This window comes from Numenius arquata, chromosome 12 (assembly GCF_964106895.1).
Source record: "Numenius arquata chromosome 12, bNumArq3.hap1.1, whole genome shotgun sequence".
NCBI lineage: Eukaryota > Metazoa > Chordata > Aves > Charadriiformes > Scolopacidae > Numenius > Numenius arquata.
Window position 1 is genome coordinate 24908632 of NC_133587.1, and position 18946 is coordinate 24927577.

Genomic DNA, 18946 nt, shown 5'->3' on the forward strand with positions numbered 1-18946 from the left:
AAATTAAGAAAAATAATTTTAAGATTGTCATATGTGATTACTGGTGCGGAAGGATTTATAAAAAGCAAACAGAAACAAAACCATATGAATCACCTGAGTAATAAACCAGTAAATAAACCAGAACTGTTTGACCAGCAATACTAATCTACTTGCTCAGAATCATTCAATTCATAATTAACATCAAAAATGTTTTTAACAAAAAAAAAAAAAAAATTATAAGATGAATATACTGTAAAACTTGTAAAATAAATCACTTGTAAACTTTTCAGCCACTTGAAAGTGGGAAGACAGAATCAAACTTCCCACTCAGCCGTCTTCCCACCTCCAGATCCATGTGTCACTCACACTGTGCTAGGCTGTCCCCAGAGTCCCCCAGGTCTATTTTTAATTCTGCCAGAAATTTCCCAAGAGAACCCCAGGAATTTCTCTGTAGCACAGTCCATTCTTGAGGACAATGCCCACCTCATTACAGTGTTAGAAAGCATAATTAAAAGACTGTCTGCCACCACTTTCACTCTCTTTTCTTCTTGTTCAAAAGAGGAAATGAGCAACACATAAATGTTGAGGCCATGGCATTAAAAGTAAATAAACCACAAAAATTCCATAAAACATGCTGAAGAACTGAATTCAGAATCTGCAAAAATGAAATCGAGCAAATAGTAAATCTCCCTCCTTTGCCCCCCTTGTTGTACATGATCATCAAACATCTGGAGACTTTGCACACATGCCTTGCTTCTTTCCAACAGCTGGGCATAATGGAGGAGAATAAAGTTCAGTCTGAATTATGCTGCTTTCATGAATGTTAGTCAGACACCTGATATCTCAGCCTATGCAGCATCCATTATAATTTACCACGCTCTGCACCAAATAAATACACAGCTTTTTCCTTACTCCTTTTTTCTCTATTCCCACATGAATGTCTGATAAAGTGGTTAGACCACCTCAAACAATCTCCTTCAAAAATTATTTTTTTTCTCAGCTTTAGTTGTGGGAAGAATTTTCTTTTTCCTCTTTAGTTTTTCCTTGCTTCAGAAGGCTTTCAACATGGTTTAGCTTACACAACCTTGTTATGTTTAGCCACAATGCCCAATATTTCATTAATCAGCATAACAAGAAACCAAAACTAAGCCACCCAAACAGAAACTAACAATATATGTTCAAGAACTACATTATGATTCCAGCACTTACGTTAATTTTTCAAAGGATGGAAATTCTAAAACATTGTCACTTTTAAAGAGAAACTTTATCTGAACTTCATAATCTTTCACACTAACTCTAGAAGAGAATATCTGTTGCCTTCTGGTAGATTCATATGGTTCATATTGTTTGATATTTGCCTTGGCTTTGGATCAAGTGCAAAAGCATATATCTGAATACAAAGACACTGCCTTTGTCAAAGGCAAATCCACATTCTGTATGAGCAGTGAAGGAATAAATCAGAGGGCTTTTCTCTTTAAAGGATGTATCCAAACCTTGCCTTCTAATAAAAATCAGGCAGTGCTGGAATATGTGATTTAAAAAGCCTCTGAAACCAGCAATCAAGTCAGCATGGTAAGCAAAATTGTCTTTTACTCCTTGGGCATCACCTCACATCATAACGACACCATGCACAAGAGTTTAAATACCCAACTACTGCAGGCTGTCTTCTGCCCAGCCAACAAATGGCCCCAAACGGTGCAGACCAAATGCACGACATGGTCCTTGATATTCTTGTTAAGTGTGAAAAAATCAGTGCCATCCTCACAACTGCCATCTTGCCATCTTTCAGCTGCAGCCATTTCATGCCATTTTTTAGAAGATTTTTTTTTTTAGCAATACATTTCAATGTAGAGATTCCAGTAATAAATCCCCATTAGTGTCACTTCAGACCACATTGCTGCTACTGAAGGTAAGCGGGGGAGACAGTGAACCCAGTCTTCTCAGGCTGTGTGTCTGGATGCAAATGTATGGAAAGGGTTCCAAATTTAAGGAGACCGCCCAGCAATCCAACTGTAAACTTTCCCATCACAGTGAGGGATATCTCAGAACCACCGCACATGGCGCTCTGGGGCAAAATGGAAGCAGCACAATAATATCAGATGGCCCAGGCAGTATCTCAGGAGCACTTCCAGCAGTAATTTAACTCTGACTTGTCGTAGGGGATTCGTCTCACTGAAAGCTACACACATATTCGCTTTCTCTTCTATCGGTATTTTCCTGTTTCCTTCTCCGTTTTGAAAGAAAGCGTGGGGTGGGAGAGGGAGAGGAAAGAAGAGCAAGCCCATGGATGAGTCACTGTGAAGTAACGCACATGGTATTTATCCTTCTTTTCAACAGGAGAAAGTTGTGGATGCAGTTTAAAGGGGAAAAATAAGCCTGAGAGAAAGGGTTCTGATTAAAAACAAGGAAGAAAAATACTTCATCAGTGTTTTCTAAAACATCTGAAGGGGGGAGGCCGTAGCAATGTTAAAACATGGTGGAGGAGCAAACAAAAAGCAGGAGTAGAAATGACAGTTGTTAGTGGAAGCTTATCTACAAATTTCATCATTAACCAAAAGCTTTGCTTTAATGAGGGTTTAAAATGATGGCTACTTATTTAACATCTTAATTAAAGTCTTAACTTTGTTTATTTTTTTAGAGAGTATGTAGTGGGGGTTAATTTAAAAGAAATGCATGTAAGCTGCTCTCTAATTGTTGCTAAAGAAAAAGCAGACTTTGCAGGCTTTTAACACAACAACATCTCTGAAAACCAAACTGGAATTAAATAAGGCCAGGGTAAACAAACTTCTCATTGGCCTTGCACAAAACCTATAAAAGTCAGAATTGCAGCTGGACAGAGCAGTGTCTTTTGAAGCTTTGCAGCAACATTCCTAAATCAAATCTGTAGTTCAAAGCTGTTCACACAGGGAGTGTTCAGTTTCAGAAGTGGATGACATCACCCACTGTTCAGATTTACAAAGAAACTACAAAAATTGAATCATTCAACCACTGAGATCTCAGGATGAAGCAGACACTTGCAGCTAAAGCATTTCCTCATGACCATATGAAAGTATATTAAAAAAAATGAAAAACCTGTCAGAGCACACAGACATTGAAGGAAATGGAACATAAACAAAGAGCTAAATTAAAATATTGGTTGCTAAAAGCACTAGCAGAGTTTAAAGGAAAGAAAGTCTGAGAAAATCCTAGGCTCTTTGTGTTGTTAGTGATAATCTCAGAGAAGGTAAAGTTTAAAAAACACTCTACCTCTAAATATTTTATCCCTGAAACAATAAGCATCACATCCAGCATAAAATACAAATATCCAAAATTATTCATCATAAAACCAATTACTGAATACCATCAGGGAAATGCTTCATATCAGCAGTTCTGAAAAAGCTAATAAAATGCATTAGGAGACATAAAGAAGACCTAAACAAGGGCTTGTTTTTATAAAAAATACAAAAAATAACCCAAATTATACAATGTACATTCAGCAAATTGACAAGCTTCATATTTTCACAAGGGCTAACAAAGTTTCTGTTTTAAATTTGGTTTAAAATCAACAGAAAGGGGTTACTGCATGCTGTGGGTAAATATACTAGTCCTGGGAGCTGTTATTTTTGCTGCTGCTGTTGTCAAAAGCTTTGTTAAATAATAAAAGAAAAAAAAAAGGAAAAAAAGGAAAGAGTGAGAGTCCACTGATTTTGTAGAATTTGTAGTCAAACATTAACACTATTTTCTTCACTTTGTTTGTCTTCCTGCTTGTCTTGATTGCTTTCTCCCTTTGTTACACCCACACTGCTTGACCTCTTCTTGCTCCTGTTCTCTATACTCCCTAAATTACCAGCCATATGCACCACATTAAAACATGTTATCATCTTCTCTTCCCGTTACATCCATCAGAATTGTCAACTTTGCAAATTTACTGTGAGGGTCAAATAACTAATATTTCTCTGCATGTCGCAGCTTACAGATTCATGCTATTAAGGGAGATTATCAACTTTCAGCACAAAAAGTTTATAACGCTCCCATTTGCTGAGAAACAAATGGCAACTCTAGAAGCCAGAAAGTCTGGAGACAATAAAGAGATCATTAACTTTACTATTTTTTAAATCTTGTAATTGTTACAAGCCTGCTTCACGATCCTTGCATGAAGAGGACTGACATGACTGACCCACATTTAGGGCTCTTCCTCTCCTGCAGCACAGGTGCATTCCTCATCCTGCCCCACCACCCTGCTCTTTGGACACAGGGGTCATCTTCATTTTGCTGGGCTCTTGATTTATGACCAGCATGTCTAAGTGTTATGATGATTCAAATAATATATATAAAAATGTTAGACAACTCATGGCCACCACTGCCTTTCCTTCAGAGGAGGTGGGGGAACTGCTGAGTGTGCCTCCCCACTGCTGAAAGCTGCCTGGTATTTACGCCTCCGTGCTGCTCTACGCAGAGGGCTGGCAGTGCAGTGCCAGGCATCCCTTTCTACAAGTACATGTATCACACACACAGAATCACAGAATAACATGGGGTTGGAAGGAACCTCTGGGGATCATCTAGTCCAACCCCCCCTGCCAAAGCAAGTTGCACAGGAACTTGTCCAGGCGGGTTTTGAATGTCTCCAGAGAAGGATACTCCACCACCTCCCTGGGCAGCCTGTTCCAGGGCTCTGCCACCCTCAAAGAAGTTCCTCCTCATGTTTAGGTGGAACTTCTTATGTTCAAGTTTGTGCCCATTTCCTCTTGTCCTATCCCTGGGCACCACTGAAAAAAGACCAGCCCCATCCTCTTGACACCCTCCCTTTAAGTATTTATAAGCATTGATCAGATCCCCCCTCAGCCTTCTCTTCTCCAGACTAAAAAGACCCAAGTCCCTCAGCCTTTCCTCATAAGGGAGATGCTCCAGGCCCCTCATCATCTTTGTAGCTCTCTGCTGTACCCTCTCCAGCACTTGCCTGTCCTTCTTGAACTGGGGAGCCCATAACAGGACACAGTGCTCCAGATGGGGCTTCACCAGGGCAGAGCAGAGGGAGAGGATGACCTCCCTCGACCTGCTGGTCACACTCTTCCTGATGCACCCCAGGATGCCATTGGCCTTCTTGGCCACAAGGGTACACACAAGCAGCCACAATAATGTACAATGAGGAGAGGACAAGAGAAGGAAGGATCCCAAAACCTGCATCCAGGCCCAGTGGCTGCAGAGTTTGGACTACCAAGGTTTACTAAGGGTCTTCTTTGCAAATAAGCTGTCAACCGCCCCTCTCTTCCTGCCATACCTTCTGCACTATTTGGGGCTCTCTAAAGAATTTAAAATTTCACACCAAATCGCCTCTTCTGCAGAAGGATCTGAACTGGAACTGCTGTCACTCCAGCTCCTGGCAGTGAAGAGACTCTATTATAAAGCTTTTGCAGATGCAGCATGCATTGTCCAAGAGGAAAAACACATCTAATAAAAATGAGATAAAAAGTGCATTGATGAAGCCTGTGGTGCAGCTGGCTCAGCACCAGCCTGCAGGACCCCATGATCCAGCTGGTATTTTTTTGATTGTTGCGATTGTTGGCCACAACCTCAGGGCTACCAGGCCTAGTGAGACGGAGAGGGATATCGGAAAGGGAGCCGCTGTGGTCCCGTTTATGATGACAGGCAGCTGCAAGCCCACTAGATTCTGAAATAGGCTGCAAGGAGTGTGTAGACAGCCACCGAGTAGAAATAAAGGATATCACACACTAAATTTAGATATGAACCCTTTTAAAACCCGCTAAAGATGCTTGCTAAATGACAGACAGCTCCTTTTCCTCTAAGCGACGGTAGCATAGCACTAGCTCTTCCTAGAAAGCACGGGTTGACTTCCAAGCCTGCACAACGCTAAACACAGAAGAATCTATCTCTTAGCAGACTTGCCCATCAACAGAGGAGTGAGCACATGATCCACTGAAAAACGGAAGAAAGAAATCTATTTGGAAAACACAAACTAATTTTGATTCTGAACATATCATTAATAAAGCAATAAAAAACATCTATTTTCCTCTTTTTCCCTTTGTGTAGTATTAATGCTTCAAAGTGAATGATGGTTTAGTGTGAAACAGGAACTCACGTAGCAGGTATCTAAGGACAGCGTTTGGTGACAGCAAAAGGAGCTCAGCCTTGGCAAGCAGACACTGCACTGTTTTGCAGCTTGCCCTTTACGCCACATTATTCTCATTTTGTCCTAGTTCTGGGGAAGACGTTTGCTGTCCAGCCAAATCACAAGCATTTGCTACACAACACTGATTTTCAAACTGTCATAGTGTACACCCCACTACACTTGGGTTTTTTCCCTAGTTCTGGGAAGACAGACAGGCAGAATTTGTTCCTAGGTTTACAAAAGTTCTAAGTGTAGCCTGACAGGATTACTAGCAAGGATTATGCAAGGCACTGTTAAAGAACTACTCCAGAAAAACAGAAAAACAGGAAAAAAACCAAACAGGTCAGCAGTCAAAAATCCTTTCTCATGATGTCAGGCTGATCTGTAGTAGGGTCTTATGAGTAGATCTTATGAGTGGAAGACTCACAAGAGGAAAAGAGGGAATATTTTGTTCTCAGCTATCTTTTTATTTATGGAATAAAGTAATCCTTCCATTTTTCTCCTTTTTTTTCTTTTTTTTTTTTTTTTTTTAAGGTTAACATGTAACAGAAAGTAGTGCATAAAAGGTTCCCTTTCCGGGGATGGGAAGGCAGGCTGTTAGCATGTCAGGCCAAATTCAGATCCCATTACTCACATTAGCAAGTAGTTACACAAAAGACCTCGGTTACTTCAGTGGAATTAATCACAGAGTAAGGTTCCACTCAAACTGAACAAGTAGCAAAATTTGCCTTTATATTACATACAGTCAATATTTTAGAAATCCTAGGTAATCTGTGTAAATATACACCATCTCCACAAAAGAAGAGTTGTAACAAAGTTAATTGTATTTTTACATAAAAATGTATATTCTATTTCCTAAGAATCTTAAATTCACAAGTCATTGCAATACTGTATGAAAAGCGTTTGAGAACATAATGCAATTCATGCAATTAGAGATAATAATCTAAAAATCTAAGTATTTTCTTGCATTACTAGGAACAAGATATCTGAATGAAGTCATTGTAAAATCACAGAGAATCTTACTTGGCTTAACAGTTTAGAAACTCCTTTAGCATGTTCAAAATCTGGTCTTCCAAGCACAGCAGGCTCCTTATTCATCTCTCCCCTTCCTTTCTTGTATGCAGCCTTAAGAAAAATGATTATGAATCACTATTAAATTGTTTGCTTTTGTTTTATCAAGATAACTTCAAGCATTAAAGCTAGTAGAAAAGTCTCATTTAGTGATCTGCATTGACACTACTTTCAGAGCCTTTCTGAAAAAAAGCCCTTTTCAGGCTTCAGCTCCTTAACAACACATAATATTTACTTATTGTAAAACATAATGCACAGCATTCACAAAATTCAACTTTAACCAAATGCATAGCTTAAGCCTGAGAAATATTGTTCTCCCAATCACGGCAGAAGGAGTTACAGTGGCTCAGCATTTCTTACGACAGGGTCTACAGTTTACACAAGATTATTTGTAGCAGCTGAAACTAGTCTTGAAGAAAAACTAGGCTGAGGGGCAGCTTTTTTGAAATTTAAGTCAAATTCCACTCTCAGTTTTACCACTGCAATCTTGCTGGATGTCAGTGAGGTTGCATTGGTGTAACAGAGCGGAATTAGTCCCATAGGGCCGGTGTTATGTGATCTTTCCAGCTGAACTGCCTCCCATGCAAATTGCTGCAATTTTTTTCCACAGTGCATTAGGAATCAGCACAGATGAATCGACAATAGGCGCTTTGCGATATTCACAAAATTACCCATTGCCTAAAATAGGCATATTGCATTACTCAGGCGCTGTGAATCAGCAAGGACACGTCATAACAACAGACTGAGAGAAATAAAAGTCCCAAAGCCATTCTAACTCAAGGCGGCTTGAACAGCAATTAGTAAATTGGGTGTTGAACATAAGACTTAGTAGAAGTTCTTGGTTTTCAGAAAATCCTGAATATTCAAAAGGTGAATCTCAGGTCTCTTAAAACTGTCCCTCCATAGGTGCTTCGTCAGTCTCACATGAAACTATCAGCAGTTAATTAAAATCTTGGCTCAGGGCTTTTAATATACACATTGTTTGAGTTATCTACAATAAAATATTAAACCGCATCACACATCACTGCTTCTCAAACTGCTCCTTGACCTATCCGTTAGCAGATGTCACCGTCAGAGGGAAAAGAATTTGAGAGGGGAGTTCGGGGAGGAGAGCCCCCACGCAAGAGGCGGTGTGTTTGCACAGCTCCCAGAAGGACAGTGGGGAATTGCATTTCCCTGTTGCTGATGGCTGAGATGGAAGGAGGAAGGAGAGTCCTGGGATGCGAGTGTCCCTTGTGCTGAGGTGAAAAAAGACTTGGTATGTCTTCTGAAGTGTAGTATAGCATACGAGCATATGACTTATTTTGAGAACGGTTATCACGAATAAAGCTGAAACAAAACCAACTTTAGTAAGCTTGACGTTGTCTTTAGATCAATGACCAATAATTGCAAAGGTTCGTACATCAAAATAGGAGAAACCCATAACTTTGTAACGTACCAGGCAAGGAGTTTTATTTTGTTGGGTTTTGGTCTTTTTTTTAATCAAACCTCCATATCAGATTTGGGGTTGCAAGTTTTCTGCTCATGACGTTTAGAATGCTGCTGAAATTCTCAATCTGACTGAAATTGGAATAAATAAAATAACATGTCTAAAAAATACAGATAGAGTAACAGGAGAACATACATCACTTATTATCTTTGTTAACTCAGTTGCTATCTTTATGTCTGGCCTGTTCAGCACTTCAGTGTATCTATGAGTATCTTGCACATCCTTCTTATAGGATACCTGTCAAACAAAAAACAGTTTTGTTTAAAACAAACAAACAAAAACTTTTAAAGTTTATAAATAATCTTTGAATGACCTATCAACTCAGCCATCACATTCAACAGAACTCTGCCTAATTTATTGCAACACAGTCCTGCTTGACAGGCATTATTTAGTAAGACCCACACACAGGTTAACAGGATAAGGAAGAAATTCAAAAGCATAAAATACAATATTAAAATAAAAAATGGTTTTGCTTAGAAGCATAGAAGAAATTGAAAGCACTGCAAAGACCCAAATATTGGGTTTTATCGTTACATTTTAGAGGATTTCCAAGAGTACAGCATTTTTTCTATGCTGTACTCTTTCTTAATATAAATTACCTCCCCTATGATACTGAGCACCGCAGCCTAGCAGATTACAGCTACACTGAACAGACTGTCATTCTCCACGGTGAACATCTTTCTCAGTAATAGGCAGCCGTGTAGCTGGTATGTAATTCAATGACATGACTCCACCCCAGCATCCCCCACTCCCCACAACTTCACTTGTCTGCTCCTTTGCACAATCACGGGAACAAGAAGGCTGAGTGTTCCAGCATGTGGAGTACAAGACTGAATCTTTTGGTTTATGCAAAAGCCGCTACTATAATGAATGGCCTCAGAAAACTTTGGCCTGAAGGTAAACCACAGGGTAGGAGAGTCCAAACATTCTCCATTCAGCAAACCAATCACAGAAACAGCATAGACCTCAGGGACGTTACAGAACGCGGAGACCACAAGTTATCCTTCTTCTCCCTCTCCAGGGTCTGTAGACTTTTTCCTCTCCCTTGTACATGTGCCAATCTAAGCCAATTTCTAAGAGCTGTCATACTGAATTATTCTGAATTATTAAGAAAATCATCCCTGGTATTTAAAAGTGTCTGAGAAACTGAAGTTTCAGGCAAAAGTTAGAAAACAAAGTCTACAGGAAATAGAAAGTATTGGAATAATTCCTGCTTTACTGGACAGTCTTTTAGATCTTCTTCTGTTGTTTAACAAAGTTAACCAACCTCTCAAGATCGTATTTCACCATCAAGAAAGTCCTCAGCTTGAAGCTTCACTTATGACCTCCACATCTAGCTCCTATTTCCAATGTAAAGTTTTACTTTGGGTACAATGCAACAAACTCGTAAACTGCAGTACCCAACAAATAATATATAATTTGTAGAAATTTTACTGTAAAAAGAAAAGAAAAAAAATTTTACTTTTTTGGCAAATATTTTACAGGCAACAGGAAAGTAATTTTGTGCCCATATGGCTTCAGCTAAGTAGACAAGCTAAATAGGCTTCATTGTTGGCTGCTTGCCCACAAATAGATCTTATAATTTTTAACCTACAAGGAGTGACACACAAGTGTAATCACTGATAAAATAAATAAATAAATAGGTTGGATGAATACAGCCCCAAAGTATCACCTACCAAGAAAACAGAAACTGTTTCTTACAGTTCGTTAAAACCACTGAAGTTTTGTTTTGGTTAGGTTTGGATTTCCTCTATTTTTTTAAGAAACTAGTTGTACAGACAAGCATTTGCAATTCAGGGCTTTACATGAATTTAGTTAATTATATGCTGTTCATCCTAATGACCACATGAGGTGAGGTGAAAACCACAAAGGCAGCAGAAACAGGTTTCTGAATAGCGCCCTATCATCCATGTAAATTGCAAATTAAAGGCCAGCATATGTGCTCAAAATAGAAATTAGGAATGGAGTGAATTTAACAACAGAGAATCAAGAATAGTGGTGATAAAGTTGAGGAAATGTGGTCACTTATTGCTCCCAAATGACATGATCATATAGTACATGAAATAATGGATTGTGGTTAATTTCAGAGAGAAAGGGCGGGAGGGGGTAGGGCGGGGGGGGGTGGGGATAAGACAGTGACAGTCCTTTATATTTCACCATTTTCAATTATATTAGATGCAAGGCCAATTGCTATAGCTTTCCCTGAGTGAATTATTATTCTTCCTGCACCTAAACCAGTATACCTATTACTTATGTCTGAGGGAAAGTCATCTAGCATTTTACAAATGTCTGCAATATATATTTGCTCCATTCTGCAGCTTGTCATACTCCGGTGAGAATAAAAATGTTATGCAGCAGAACAGTAGTTTGTCAGAGGTAGGCCAAAGAAAGAAAAAATATGTTTCCCATTTCCTGAATAACCTCAATCCCTGGATGCTGACCCTTTCCCACTGGGACAGTGTGCTGGCCTCTATTACACAGCTGCTATTCTGTTCCATCTAGTGAAATACATATATTTTTTCTGTTGTTGCTTTTTGTTTCTAGTGCTATGTTAAAACAGTAAAACCAGAGCTATTCCGAGAGAGCAGGGAACAGATGTAGACAGGGCAAGGCAACCAGGTTAGTGTGTGCACCAATAGGCACCAAGAAGATGGAAAGTAGAGAAGCCTACAAGAGGGGAGAAGAGAAAACGAAGCCTGGCCAAGCAACAAAAGAAAGGAAACAGCAGAAGCACCTAGGGAAGGGGACATCTTTTCTCCTAAGCTCGTTCAGACCCTTACCAAGAGGCTCCAACCCTGACTGGAACCTCCAGGCATTACTGAGTGTCTTTACTCAATCTTCACTTCAAAAGGTTTCTCAGACTGGACCAAAAACCATCACCAAAGGCTCAGGAATTACTCATTTTTATGAGGACCACAGGTCTACGGAACATCTGCACAAACTGGCCTTTGCATAGGAAAAAGTAACCGAGATACTGACAACACCAGCAGTGAAAGACCTAAATGGAGAGTTACAGCAGACCAGTGAGAAATGCGAGTGAGAAAGAAGCTGGAACAAAAAGGGGAAAAAATTGTACCATCTCTAGTTTTGAAGTTGCAAATAGTCAATTACAAATACTAACTAAATTTAAAGCATATTTCTACCCCAACTTGAAATTACAGTAAGAAGTAGCTCCATTGTTGAATATTTCAAAAAAACATTGATAATCTGAATAAAAGACATTTCTCATCTTCAATCCCAAATGTGATTACATACTCTGAATTGCCAGCAGTTTTTGCAAAGCATGGAAAATATTCAGGGCTTGCTCATAATTGGTAGACTAATTGTAACAGGGCCAAACCTCTAGCTCTTATAAAAAGGCATAAGGTCCCCTGAGGACAAACATGCCGGTCCATTTACTCCAACTGAGGGTCCTGAAGATGCTTCACCTTTCATGATGGTGCCAGTGCACTGGAATGCACTACAATGCTGCAAAGTAATCAGATTTCTAACAAGACTGCAAAACATCTCCAGTTGTCAATCAACAACAGAAACCTCTGCTACATGGTGACCCAAGCACACCTAGGCTTAAAGGACTCAGACCTTCCTTGCAGTCTTTTGTCTTCTCCTCTATGCCAATTCGATAACTATAGGTAATTATTAAAATATGCACAAGCAGCTATGAACACATTTTGCCCTCTTGAAATGCACACACAGAAGTCAGCAAGGAGCTGGGCACACCTATCTGCAAGAGAATCTGTCTCTTAGTGTTCACCCCTGCTTAGTGTTATCTAAGAGCTGCAAGTCCACTAACTAATGGCCTGTCAGCTGTGTCTCTGCCCCCTTTTCTCTCATCTGCACTTTGGGGTCCATCAGCACCAAGAAAATGACTAGCTGGTGACAATCATCATTGGCAAGAGCTTTTCTGATCCCCACTCAAATGGTGTTGAAAACGGTTTCCCGGCTCGTGTAGGAGAGACAAACACATTTCTGGCCCATTACAGATTGATGCAGTCATCCTTTCCAGTAATGGGCTTGAAAATTGATTGGTCCCAATTACATCAGGAGTAAACACATCATTTTCAGCACCAGTTGGAAGTGGTCCAGGGGGACCTGCTGTTGACAACCACTGTCAGCAGAAAGTTAGTCAGTGAAAGGTGATTTTTCTAATGCAGATGCTGAACAGCAAGCCGGGAGAAGCTTGACTTTAATACGATCTGCATCAAAACAAACATCGACATTTTGGTATGTTATTGGTGGTGTTTAAGCACATCAAGTTTAAGAGCTGTTGATTTGGTCGTACCAGAAAGAATGTAAATTTTTGTGTATGGATTGTGACTGCACAATATCCTGCACATGAAAAAAAAAGCTTACTCCTAAGACAATATAGACATCTTAAATATTCAAATTTAGATGATCCATGAAACATTATAAATTACCACTACTGACATCATATGGACTGCAAAGAGAATGCATATACATCAAAGGTTTGCCCAACTGTCAACTAACATTTTTTAAAGCAATATTGTTTTCTACATAAGCATAAGAGAAAAGATACCAGAGCTCCAACCTCATTTCTGCAACTGCCTTTTAAATGTCCATAGATGAGTCTATTGTAGTTTTCTTATTTGTAAAATCAGAACACTACTTCCTTATTTCATACAATGTAATGCTGTGAGGAGAATCAATAACTTTAACCAAGCAGAACATATAAATTGCTGTACAAATACTTAACCCTATTTTGCTATTCATAATGCCCAGTGATGGACCAGGTAATGGAACAGATGAAACTGTGATCCACAGCTTTGAGTACCTTCATCAAATGCCATGTGCAGCTTCCACCCACGCACAATGTGGCAACTGTTTGCTTTGCTTTAGAAACTTAACTGTCATGTCATTTCATTGTTCAGTTACGTTCTTCCATCCATTTGATCCTCAGCTACACATAGGGAAAACCACCATTTTGTGACCTTACGGTTTTCTAGGGGCCACCACCTAATTTTGGTCCCAAGTTTGGAAACCTGTAGATGAACTAAATGACAGCTAAATGACATTAGCTAAATGACAGGCATAAAGTAGGCTGATGGTTCCTACTTCACTTTTCTCCAAATGCCTTTGTGTGCCAAAGTCACAACATTAACATTCACTTCACAAAATACAAACATGATTTATAGAGAAAAGTACTCTGGTTTGGATAACCATGTGTTCATTCAAGCATTATGTAGTATTTAAATTATTTTTCAAGTTAAATTCCCTATCATTAAAAAAGTCACTTTTGTTCTTTTGAGAACAATTTTCTTCAGTCTGAGTATGAACAAGAGAAAAATGTTTTTCTTATACGTGATCACATTGTTCAGGAAATTTTACAGTATTTCCCTATTATGTAGCTTCAGCCCACGCTTATACAGCATGTTAATGGTATTCAAAGTGGTGTGAGGGCCTATAGCACATGACAGTTTCAAAATGTCAGCACAAATGTATTGTAAGTTGAATACAGTCTTAATTTTTAAAAGAAATTGCACATTTCACAGAGTTGAGTATAAATGTCAGCCTTATTTTAAGGTTGAGTAAATAGTCTTAAACACATCCTAATCCTATTAGATGCAAACCCTGCATGTAAAGGTTGAATTGAGTTGGCAGAGCATTGTAGGTAAACACGCATTCTGCTCCCATAGGTATACCGTACTGAGTGGTGGATAAAAGAGCTTTGTCCTTCTATTCCCCCAGTAGTTTCCCTCCTTTTCCCTTGCACTTTCAAAGCTGTGATTCTCCTAATAGCCTGAAATATTTCAGAAAGACAAATGCTCCACGTTTGGGATGCTCGCTATTCCACACTTTGACTCAAAGATGAAAACTCACACGGCTCTTAATTAAACCTGTGCTTACAAAATAAGAAATCCGCAGCTATTCACCATGGTGCCCAAACAATTACCCACGGGAGCTGTATAACTCCACTGAACAATAACTGGACTTACATAGCTTGCTCCTTTATGTGTGATAAAGATATATCCCCATTGCACTGCAGCTCCCCATGAGCAACCAGAAAGAAACTGTTCTTAAACAGATGAAACTAACTGGTTTGAGTTTTATGTTGGAGGGTTTGTTTGATTTTTTTTAAGTTTGCTCAGGCTGAAAATAATTTCCTTCATATTTTTTCATTATTTTTAACATGCTGTTAAAAGTTCTCATTTATCAAAACATACTTCTCTCCAATGTTTGCTTTCATTTCCTTTTTTTTTGCTTGCTTTAAGGGTGAAAGAAGATGAAACAACTGAATTTCATTTACTCTCACATCTGTACCCTGCACTCCTTAATTCAGTTAGCAGGTGATGTACAGCTGTAGAAGGGAATGGGTTTTTCGCTAGCATACTAATCCTCAGACCATGATGAATTTGATTCAAAAACTCGTCTCATATTCCTCCTGGTCCCACCACCTTCTCCGAGAGGGATTCGCATCTCTCTTCCCAACATTACTTCCTTCCCTAGTTGTCCACCATCACTCCTACTGCTGGGTAAAAAAACCTCTTTCTTATGGGGAGTGAAGTTCATGTTCCCAGGTCCTACCCTCCGCCAATCTGACATCCTTACGCTTCCAGCAGCTGAGATGGACGGAATTTGACAGGAAGAGGGAATTCTGTAATCAAGGCAGGTTGCAAATTACCTCTGGGAGTTCCAAGGCAGGTACTTCCCAGCAGAAGAAAAAGTTATTCTTCAAACATAATGCTTCCCTGAAGTTTTCCAGCAGCCTTTTAATCAGCGGCCAGCTGTCAAGATTCTGCACACACGGACATACATCTAACATTGACATTTAGCTTTCAGCCTATATAACCTAAGAGTGTTTGTTACACTGTCAGTAGGGAAGACAGGGTAAATTTAAGTTAATTCAAAATGAACACCCAAGCTTCATTTTCTATATTATTAGCAGCAATCAAATATCCCGTTTAACAGAGAAATGAGAGTTCTAAAATCACATACCTACCTGACTTGACTTGCTTGCCTAAGAAAAATGGAAACGTATCCTAACTTTAAAGGTTTTTACATGCCAGCTGCTCTAATTGTTTTTGTGTACCCTTAAAATGACCTCACTATTTTAGCCAGTCTTCTCCAAAAATTTACTTTTCTCATAAGCAAGCTTTTACAAAGTCTAAGACATTTTTCTTCAGAGTTGCATTGGTATAATTCAAGACGCTAATCTTGGTAGCATTTCCACCCCTAGCAATGGTGCATTGAGCTAGTATAAGCTAGCTTAACCATGAAATCAAATGAAACTAATAAAAAAATGTAAATACTATTATTAGGCTTTTTATATTGTGAAAACCTAAAGAACTTCAAGAAGTTAACAAGCAGCTGTAAAAAACCAACAAAAAAAACCCCAAACTAACCTTTAAAAATATTGTTAAATACTATGATTTATTTGTAAATTATTCAAGTAAGACTACAAGAACAAATACTCTGGTCAATGGCATAAACTAGTGCCAGGTATCAAATTGAACTTTATGGCTCAAAATATGTAAAATAAGTCATAAATTGTTCTTTAGAACTCATTTCATACGTATTCAAGAGGCGGGAACAAAGTTATTCATAAGCATAAAAGAGTGAAGAGCAAGGCAGAAACAGCCACCCTCCCTACACAAAACCCTTGAAGAACTACCCAAATGTTGACAGTCTAAGACACTGAAGCCATTCTGTGTTCATGTAAACAAAGAGCTTTATATGCTTTTAAAGTACAAGTAGGTACAAACGAATTCAGAGAACCTGTCTTTGTAATTTCGTTACAAACTGATTGCACTTAATAACAATTCCCACTAATAAACAATAAGAACTGCTTTCCGCTGCAGTTTAGAATAAAAGTCACATACCATTACTCATAGCATATTTTAAACACACATCGTGTCCCATATTACTCAGAGCAAATAATGTAAAAAAATACCAACTAATGAAATAGGAAAATATTCCATGCCCAATTCATTTCAGTTAGCTATAATAGATGTTTCTACCCCAAACAAGTGAACTCATTTCAGATGGGGAAGTACTTACATCACTCTGATATTTATTGACTTCCATGGCATGCTTAACATCTGGAGGCTCCTTCATATGTGCATAATCTGAAGTTCCTTTCTCAGCATCATGTTTTTGTTTGTAGAGAACCTGAAAAAGAGCAACATTATACTTCTGTGACCTCGGCAGAGCAGGTATTATTATATGAGCTGGGTTAAGCCTAGCGTCATAGTGTGCCTGTATTCAGGAAGAAATGTAATAAATAATTAAGCTCCTTAATGGAACCAGAACCCTGAAACAAGAGCAGCTTCTACCCAAAACAGAGACATATGAGGCACAGTCAGCAGAGAGGTTTCTCCGAGTCTGTTATTGCAGCAGAGGTATGAGTAGACAGAAGGAAGAAAAAGAAATACACAGAAACAGAAAATCAACACAGTGCGAAGGCAGTCCAGGGAAAAGCATAAGGGAAAGTTCTTTTGCTCAAAACACACTTGAATCTATCAGCTAAATAAATATTTCCTTGTGGGTTTGGGGTTTTTTTTTTCCCTGTTTTCAGAGAAAAAAAAAAAAAGCTAAGATTTTGTACATTCCTCATAAATAAACAGGCTTCCATGAAATACTCATAGCCCAAACATCTATTTATTCCACTATAAGGAAATTACTAGCACAATACACATTTTGACTAGCCTCCAGGTTCACAAAGAGAAATAATATTTACATTCAATTGTCACCACAGAAAGGAAAATGGAATTGGATTGTGAGTTTATAAACAAATTTATTTTTATAATAGAAACTGAGCTCAGTGTTGGGCATTCATCCAGCTTTCACTGTACTGTGTTATACTTACATATACACACACTCACATACTAAAACTGCCTGAAAAGCTGATCTTGCACTTATCCTTGTCAGAAGCTTTTAGGCTTACATTAAGAAAATTCACCAGGTTTTGATGCCTAGAGAAGCAGCAAGCATCAAGTGAATTCATTTACTAATAGCTTGCAGAAGCAAGCATTAAAATAATCCCTAAGAAAACAGCAAATACTAAATGAGATTGAAAGCTGACCAGGAGGAGAAGGATTTGAAACTAAAACCCTTGATAGCAATAAAAGAATACTGCGAAAGTTTTGTGATGGGAACTCTTGACTATGGTGATTCAAACTCTTTTAGGACAGGATACTAGAACTGTGAGAAAATGTTGTATCTATTTGTGTTTAAGGCAGCAAGATTGCATCTGAGTCACAGATCAGGGTGCCCAAGGCAATATATTAGTATCTGCCCTGACTATCTCAGATTACAAAATGATATATAGGTTGAGAGATTTAGACAAAAAGATGGTGGGGTTTTATAGTAGCACTGCTCCTATATGAATGAAAGTATCAAATTAGGAAACCTAAAATGTGTCATCTCCTTATACAGTGTAAATCCAACATGATCAGGCCTCTGGGGAAACAAACACAAATTAAATTGAAACAAAAAACGGTCTATAACCTCCCTATACTGATTACATCTTGCAACTGGCAAAGCAAATAATCTTTAACAAGACTGAAGCATCACTAACAAATGATTCCCTGCAAAAGTGTAATTACTATATAAACATATGCCTTACAAACTCTTGCTACTTCGGCTTCAGATTGTCACTTTTAAGACGTTCACCACTTAATACCGTTCTGAAAAGCAGACCCGTACCATTACTTCCAAAATCTACTAATTTACAGTTATTTTATTACATTGCCACTTTGCTGGTTCAGCATCCATATTTTTCTTTTGGCACATGGGCTATGTAACCAAGATATCAAAAAACAAAAGCACATCAACTCCCAACATGAGAAAAAGAACAAAAATTACAATTGAGTGTCCAATTGTAAAAAATGACTGTTTCTTTAGCTTAATGTAGGAATATTTGACTTGATATTTGATGGCTGTGTTCTTCCTATCTTTTAAATTATTCTTATTAACTGACTTAAGTAACCTTGAAGCCACCACAGGCTAGGAGGAGTTCAATAACTTTTAGTTTTGGACAGTTTAGGGCAAAACTATTCTCAGATCTGTAAACCAGTTCCACGGAAGCATGAAAAAAATATTATTATTTCACCAATATTCTTAGAATCATTATTTCACATGTTAGCGCATGTACATTTATTTCTCATTTCATGTTAATTTTCAAGCTTTAGCTAAACTGAATTTTCTTTCTCAAATCTATATACGAAACTAGTCTACAGAGAGATCAGGTATTACAGGTCACTGACATAACCTCTACTGTGTAGTGGCACCATTTATTAACTCCAGAAATACAAGGCAATTATTTAAGTACGTATGACTTCAGA

General features: G+C 38.5%; 1 protein-coding gene across 4 annotated transcripts in view; it reads right to left on the bottom strand.

Moving 5' to 3' along the window:
• NEBL (nebulette) overlaps positions 1–18946 on the bottom strand; it is a 273379-nt gene that overhangs the window by 70802 nt on the left and 183631 nt on the right. The window contains exons 5-7 of one of the 4 annotated variants that reach the window (XM_074157124.1): positions 16662–16772; positions 8781–8882; positions 7109–7210 (exon numbers count right to left, since the gene is read on the bottom strand). The exons of the other annotated variants lie outside the window; for them this stretch is intronic. Of the exons in view, the coding sequence (XP_074013225.1) occupies positions 7109–7210; positions 8781–8882; positions 16662–16772 (315 nt within the window). The remainder of the gene's footprint in view (positions 1–7108; positions 7211–8780; positions 8883–16661; positions 16773–18946) is intronic. 4 annotated transcript variants of the gene reach the window in all.